A 7,809-nucleotide genomic window follows, 5' to 3' on the forward strand; every position below is an offset into this window, starting at 1 on the left:
TTGCCAAATGTCCTTTTTGACAGCTGCTGCCAGTTTCGAATTTCGAAGTTCGTTTGCAGGGTTGTTCCCTGCGTTTTCGCAGGGTTGTGCCATAACTTACCCAGGATTTTATTTTCTATCTGAAATTTGCTTGTTTTCTTGCATTTATATTCGATGCATTATTGTAATGCATCATGCAATGCGATGCAAATTATTGAATTTATGGTCCAATATTTATGGCAATAGATTTTGTGCAAAACTAGACCATTTGAAATCTACTTACATTATGCAGATTCAATTCTTTCGCAGTTTTGTGTCATGTGGCATCTTCATTTCTATATTTTATTATACCAATAACAATTTGTTTTGCCTTTTATCGCGTTTTCTGGCTTCTTTCAAACTGTCAAATTAGATAAAAATTACGAACTCGGTTCTAAAACCAATTACCCCAGTATAAACGCAGAACGCATTTTGGCGTCCCCTGTCTCGCTCGCACACGCCACACACACACATGCACGCACGGCGTTTTGCCATCAAACAAGAACGAAACACAGCAGGCTGGGATCGGAGTGTTGCTTCACGTTCTGCCGCAATAAATGCAACGAATTGTGTCACGAAACCGAATCCCGATTGTTTCCCTGCACGCCCGACAGTGCCACGGTTGCGGGGAACAGTGAGAAAGGTGTTGCAAAAGTCGCCGTACAGTGGTTTTTTGGCGATACGGTGCGCGGTGCTCGAGAGTGGTGGGAAGAAGAAGGAACCCGAAGCAGAAGACATCTCCGTGCGCGCTGTGTGAAGCTTCCCGGAAAGTGGTGCAACCATGTCAACAAAGGCCAGCGAAGAGGAAACTTCCTCCCATCTGGACGAGAGCGATATCGGGGATGAGTTTAACGATGATGTTTGTGTTGCTTCCCAGTTTCCCTCCTAGCGGTCAGTGTATCGGTTTTACTAACAGGATCTTTTTTCGGTTCCTCATTCGGCCAGGATGTCGAGAAACTGGGATATTTCCCCGGAAAAACCGTAACGCTGCAGATGCTGCTCGGAGCGCACGTCCTCCAGCCGGGCAAGGGAGCGATGACGATCGAGTATCTGGTACGGAGCGGGGCAGGATTCACCGTAGCTTCGGACAGTGGTCACTCACCACCGTCGTGTTTCTCTCCGCAGGGTCAAAAGTTCGTCGGTGATCTGCTGGCGGACGGGAAGATCAAATCGCAGGAAACGGAAACCATTTTCTGTTCGCCGAGTGCCTGGGCCATCTACTGTAAGCGAATCATCAACCCGGACAAAAAGTCCGGCTGCGGTTGGGCGTCGGTGAAGTACAAGGGCCGCAAGCTGGACGCCTACAAGGCGGCCTACTATCGCAAGCAGCAGAAGGAGCGCGATCAGCATCAGAAGGATGACCTGCCACCGGGTGAAGGTAAGTTCCGGCTCGAAATGGGTGGCTTGTGACATGGAAAGTAACCAATTTTGGTCCCCCACACGACAGAACTGGCCGAGGAGACGGAAGAGGATAAGACGGCGATGGAACCACCGCCGGTTCGGCGGAACATTGTCGCTCACAACACGATCAGCAATCGCAACGTGATGCAGTAAGTAGGCGTTGAAATCGATGCCAACGTTGATCGTTACCATCGTGACGTCTTTCTTTCTTCAGCGACTCAAACACGTTGATCGAGGCTGTGCCGTTCACGTCGCTTGGGAAGATGCAACCGTTCCTGGTGACGGTCAGCACGTCCACGCTGCTCGTGATGGACTTCCACTGCCATCTGACCAACCACGAGGTGTGCGGATACCTGGGCGGCACCTGGGACATTAATGCGCACAATCTGTCGATCACGCACGCGTTTCCGTGCCGCAACACGCGGCACGATCGCGATAAGGCGGCCCTCTGCGAGCTGCAGATCCAGAAGCTGATGATCAAGAAGAACATCAATCTGGTCGGTTGGTACCATTCGCATCCCCGGTTTCCGGTGCAGCCGACCCTGCGCGATTGCGACGCCCAGCTCGACTACCAGATCCGGATGCGTGGCCCAACCGAAGCTTCGTACATTCCCTGCATCGGCTTCATCTGCTGTAAGTATTTGGCCAGCGTTCCGACGGTGCGTTCGTACCATTACCGTGAGCGTTTACTTTTTCAGCACCTTACGATGAGCAGAACACGGCGCTGGAGTCGAACGTAATGTCGTTCTGGGTGACGCCACCGCCGGAAAACCGTCCGTCCGAGTACGGCCGGCCCATGCTGATGACGTACACGCTCGTGCAAGACGAAACCCTTTCCGAGGACGTGAAGGAAGAGATGATGCTGACCGTCGACTACTACAAGCAGTTCAAGCGGGAACTCATCAACTTCCAATCGATTTACGGGGCCCGCGACGTTCCGTACATTGAGAAGCTGCGCCGCTCGCTGTCGCCACGCTTTCCGCGCGATTCCACCTCGGGCCACTTTTGGAACTGGGTTCGCGAACTGCTGGGACTCGATCCGGAGGAGATCCCGGAGGTGGCCGTCGTGGTGACCAGCGCTCCGGAACCACCGATTGCACCGCCTCCCACGGCACCGGCAAAGTTGGGAGAAGAGCCTAGCTCGGGGCCACCGATTGTCAATTTGGTAAACAGCGCCGAGGAGATGGAGACGAAGAACGAGGACGATTTCGATTCCGAGATGGGCGATTCGGATGTCATTTCGCTGAAGGATGAAGACGGCAAGGGACCGGCGGCGGTCGGTGGGCCGGCCATAGCAGTCCCCAGCCTTCAGGCCCAGCTGAAGCGTCCGTCCGGCTTGAACATGACACCATCGCCCCTGTCCAGCGCGCTCGTTGTGCTTCCAACAAACCTCAGTCAAACGGCGCCACCCGGCCAACCGCAGGGAGCCCCCGGGGGTGCCAGTGCCACGGCCCCTTCTGCCGCCACTAACCTCAGTATGAACAACAACCAGGCACCCAGCTCTGTACCACCACCGCCCAGTTCTGTGGCCAGTAACAATCATCAGACTCCGGCGGGTCACCACGGAACGCACGGTACCATCACGGTGGCCGGAAGCTCCCTGATGAACGCCACAAACACATCGTCACCGCGTGACAGCCCCATCACGATCCCTTCGAACTCGGCCAGTCCCGCGAAGTTTGAGGTACCGGTCCGGGCGAGCCCGTCCCCTGCCAAGTCGGACACTTCGTCGTGCCGCAGTCGCACACGGAACTCGCCCGCCCCAAGCCCGGGCAAGCTATCGATCGGCGACATTCTCGGCTCCAGTAGCTCCGTCGGCGGTGGTGCCGGTAATCGGAATAGCCCCACACTCAGCTCACTGATTGGAGGCTCTGGCGGTGGTGGTGGTGGTGCTGGTGCCAGCTCCTCGAATATCCACGACCTGTACGCGGCCACCTTTGCGTCACTGGGCACGGCGCTACCGGCGAACTTACTGTCGCAAGAGTACGCCGCTCTGTTCGGTCAGGGACAGGGCGGTGGTTCGGGTTCGGGTGGTGGCAACAGTAAGCAGCGCGATGAGTACGGCCTGTCGGCACTGACCGCACTGGCACAGGTGGCGGCCGCTTCCGGTCTGTCCAACTCGCAGATCAACGAAACGCTTCTTCACAGTCTCAATCGCAGCATGTCCTCGAAAGCGTCGTCCGGTGGTGGCCAGGGTGGCTCCTCTTCCTCGCCCTCGACCATTACGTCGAACAGCGGAGCGGGTTCCGGTGGCGCCGGCGGTTTGCCGGCGATTCCGAACATGAAAGAGTTCATGCAGCAGCTGGAAAAGGGCAATCTCAGTCTGTTGATGCAATCGCAGTACGGCGCTAATCCCCTGCTGGGAATGGGTTCCGGTCCCGGAATGGGTGGTGTTGGGGGCGGTGGAACACCACCACCCCCCACCGGTGGAGGAAAATCCGGCTCGGGCCGGTCGAGTAAATCGCGCTCGAAAGCAAACCAAGCGGCAGCGGCCGCCGCAGCCGCCGTGGCGGCCCAGCAGCAACTGCACCAAGCGCAGCAGGCGCTGCTTCAGCACCAGTCAATGATGGACTACGCGGATTTTACCAGCAAATTCGATCAAAGCAAACTGGTCGACCTGATGAAGACGCCCGAATACTCGCAGATGTTGCTCCAGCAGGCCCAGGCCCTCGGCAGTTTGGGTAGCGAAATTTCCATCGTTAAGAAACCGTCCGGCAAGGGTGCGGGATCCGGGGGGAGTGCGTCCGGCGGTGCCAACAACAATCGTGACTCGACGGGGCACGGACCGATCGGAACTCAGGGGAACAACTCAACTTCGAGCTCGAGTTACGGCGGCGGACAGCACTCGTCGTCCGCCATCGGTACACCGTCGTCGATCGGTGGGGGCTCGAAGAAGGAATCGGCCCAAGATTTGATCACCAAACTGCGGACCATGTTTTCGACCGACTCCTACCTACCGCCGGTGCCGACGGCGGCCGACATCAATCTGCTGGTGGAGCAGTCGCAAAAGTATCCCGTCATCCAGCAGATCCTCAACTCGGGCAATCTGGACGACATTCAGGTGCTGCTGAAGGCACAGTCCCTGTCGAACAATGCTCTCGATTTTGCCTCCTTTCTCGGTGGTGGCCCCGGCGGCACGAACGGGAACTCGATGGCGGCGGGTCACGGTGACGGAGGGTCCGGCAAGGGCGGCAAGGGAAGTGCCCTGAAGGATGATGCCAGCAGCAACAATATGACGACCGCTGCGGCGGCTGCAGCTGCCATGAACCCTTACTTGGGCGTCACGAACCTTTCGGCACTGTTCGAACCGATCCAGCGTATGGGTGGTTCCCCGAGTGGTGGCGGTGGTGGTGGCAAGGGCAGCAAAGCGGACAAAGCATCGATAGCGGCGGCAGCGGCGGCCGCCGCGGCAGTCAGCAGTGCGTCCATCACGAATCCCACCGATATGCTGAACAGTTTGTTCACGTCGGCCGCCCACGGTGGTGCCGGAGGTTCGGCCGACATGAACGCTCTGCTGTACAGCCAGGCGGCCGCAGCAGCCGCGGCCGCCGGAGGAAAGGGTACGGCCGCGGATTTGAATCTTCTGTTCGGTGGCGGCTCACTCACGTCCAATTCCGGATCGTCCGGTGCGTCGTCTGGTGGTGGTGGTCCGGGTATGAGCGCTGGTACCGGTTCCGGTGGAAATGCCGGTGGAAAGGCGGCCGCTGCCGCCGCCGCTCAGGCCAGTCTCGATTACCTGTCGATGTTCCCGAACTTTTCGGCCGCGGCAGCCGCGGCCAAGTTGCCCGACATGTCGTCACTGTTCAGCCAGGAGAAGTACGAAATTCCGGACCCCCTGTCGAAGGCGACGCTCGAGGCGAACAATATGTATCTGGCCCCGTCGGCCTCGCTGCTCAAGCTGCACCAGGAAGCGTTCAACTCGATGCTGATGAAACCACCGAAGTCGTCCTCCAGCTCGACGTCGTCGTCGGGGAAAATCGATACGCCGCCACCGAGCGCCTCGATCATCCCGTCGCCCGGGTCCCGCTCGACGCCCACCAAATCGGCCAATCGCGAAAGCCCTTCCCTTGGTTCGGCAGGCGGTGGTGGTGGTGGTGGCGGTAGCGGCAACTCCAAGTACAACTTTTCGGCCGTCGATTTGGCCGTCTCGAGCGTGGTGCCATTGGCCGCCAGTTCCCCGCTCGGGGGAGCCAGTGGCGCGGCGGATCTGTCGCGGAAAGCCCCTCAGACGCCACCCGTCGACATGTCGCGCTCGTCACCGGCCATCCCCGCCACTGCCACCTCGCCCGGTGCCGGGTCGTCGTCCTCGTCGTCCGGCATACTGCCGCCGTACAAGAAGCGCATGGAGTTTGCATCGATCGCCGACCTGGTGGCCGCTCCACCGGCGAAGATACCGAAAATGTCGACGGAAAATCTTGACCCCTGAGGTGGTGGCGCGCAGGACACGTGGCCGAAGAATCAGCCTCGTGACGCGTAACTCGCCTCTGCTTGGAATGCAATCGTCGTCGTCGTCGGCCGCCGGAACAGTGCAGGAATCGTGTGTCTCGCGTATGTTTCCGTTCCATTTTTCCCTGATTTTAATTTTAAACAACCCTTGGCCATCTACCAGGTGGTGGCTGAGGTCGGGTGTGGCGCAAACCCAACCGTATTTAAGTTCGACCGTACTCCGATACGACCGTTCGGCCGCAGAGGGAGAGGGAAAGAGTGCTAAGAAGGTGCTGGAGTACTTCTCATCGGTGCTTGGTTCAGTGGGGCCGATGGCGGTCCGCGAGGAAAAGAGTAGGTACTCCCCCAAAAACCGGAGTACAAGATCAGGGCCAGAGGCCAGCTGGCAAGCTTAGGATAAGGCGAATCTCAACGTAGCAGTGAATAGCAATCGAAATCCAACTTTCATCTTCGTCCCATCGCCAAAGGGACCCAGAGAGCGAACAGTGGAACATTTAAAAATAACATTTATACATTAATATTTAAGCCCCGGAACCGGAATCGGCAGACGAAGAGCACAGAGAGCTCGGATCAATCGGCAAATCAATCGATCTCCCTGTCGAACCAGACTGGGAGGTGTTGACTGGAAAACGGAGCGTTTCCTAAACCCGGTTTAGTATGGCCGGGGAAATTGGATGTGGGCCTGGGCCTCTCCCGGATAACCAGCCAGTCAGCCAGCCAGAGCGCACAAGTATTAGAAAATAAATACCTTAATAGTATTTTATGTGTGATCGAACAGAGCGTGTCTTCAGCATTTGAATTTCGAAGGAAACCCGAAACACCACAAACTACATCCGAAACTTTCTGGCTAATGAAAACAACACACTTTCAATTAAATTCACATAAAAATAGAATCAAAATAAAATAGTTCAAAAATCAACAAACAATAACGACGCAAATCGCGTATTTCAAATATTTTGGTGCAAGTTTGAAAGGAAACATTTCATACCAATATTACACGATACGTTCAAACGCAATATTTCACTTGCCAAATATTTTGATGCAATTTTCCAGTGCTCTGGTGCTACCTACCAGTCGCTCCTGCTCCCCTAGTGTTTTTTACGGTTCCAGAAAGCCGAATTTTGTCGGGTCATCTGGCGAAGTTTTGATGAATTTTTGGAGCGGATTTTTCCGATTACGAAAAAAGACCTCACACTGGCAGCGTGTTACGGAAACCGCCCAAACTACTGGAATGGCTAAGAAGTGGCGCAGCATGCGAAAACCTTTGCGTCACAGGTTGAGAAGAAAAGCGCGAGTAGCGCTTTCCCAAATGTTTTCCCTGAAGCCTCCGACGGAAACTGATTTTCTTTCGTGCATTGCTACGAGTCTTACCTTACCTTTCTCCGTCCATTTCTTTCGATTGCCAATTTCTTTCCAATTCCAGCGGAAATAAACAAAATTCTAACTTCATGTCACGTGAGAGGCGCGCTTGTGATATTATTAGTCCCGGCAGTAACTAACCCGAAACACGTGGTGTGGATATTATTTGCATTTCTTCATTTTTTATTATTCTCATCATCTTGAAGTTATTTTCTTTTTTTTTTGTTGCCTCATTTTCAACATTTTCCTTTCACTTTACTCATCTCATCCGGTCGCACATTATCCATTATTGTGTTATCATTTATCATTACATTATTTTCTTACATACTCTCTCTTCCCCATAATCGTTTCTCTTTTTTTATTACCATAGTTATTTAGTTTTAACGTTTCTCCTCTCGCTCGCTCCATTTCTCTTTCGCTCTCTCTCTCTCTGTTCGCGGCGCCGTCGTCCACTTAAACACTACAATAAAAAGTAAAGCTGATCAATATCAATGTATGAATTCAGAATCGTAAATTGAACACAGTGTTTACGGTTTTAATTCTCTTGTTCTCACATGTTGGTTGTTTTTTTTGCTTGTTTTGTTT

General features: G+C 54.7%; 1 protein-coding gene across 1 annotated transcript; it reads left to right on the forward strand.

Annotated features, from left to right (window-relative positions):
• Positions 1-799: 799 nt before the first annotated feature.
• Positions 800-5,845, forward strand: LOC128273717 (MPN domain-containing protein CG4751). Its single transcript, XM_053011746.1, has 6 exons — positions 800-877; positions 964-1,071; positions 1,144-1,396; positions 1,466-1,568; positions 1,634-2,052; positions 2,118-5,845. The coding sequence occupies exons 1-6, from the start codon at positions 800-802 to the stop codon at positions 5,843-5,845; spliced, it is 4,689 nt and encodes a 1,562-aa protein (XP_052867706.1).
• Positions 5,846-7,809: the final 1,964 nt, after the last annotated feature.

This window comes from Anopheles cruzii, chromosome 3 (assembly GCF_943734635.1).
Source record: "Anopheles cruzii chromosome 3, idAnoCruzAS_RS32_06, whole genome shotgun sequence".
Classification (NCBI taxonomy): Eukaryota; Metazoa; Arthropoda; class Insecta; order Diptera; family Culicidae; genus Anopheles; species Anopheles cruzii.

Bases quoted from the DNA above. Each gene is read 5' to 3' on its own strand.
- LOC128273717 (XM_053011746.1), top strand. From the start codon at position 800: ATGTCAACAAAGGCCAGCGAAGAGGAAACTTCCTCCCATCTGGACGAG. The intron at 1,072-1,143 runs GTACGGAGCGGG...TTCTCTCCGCAG, and splicing joins CGATGACGATCGAGTATCTG to GGTCAAAAGTTCGTCGGTGA. The intron at 1,569-1,633 runs GTAAGTAGGCGT...TTCTTTCTTCAG, and splicing joins AGCAATCGCAACGTGATGCA to CGACTCAAACACGTTGATCG.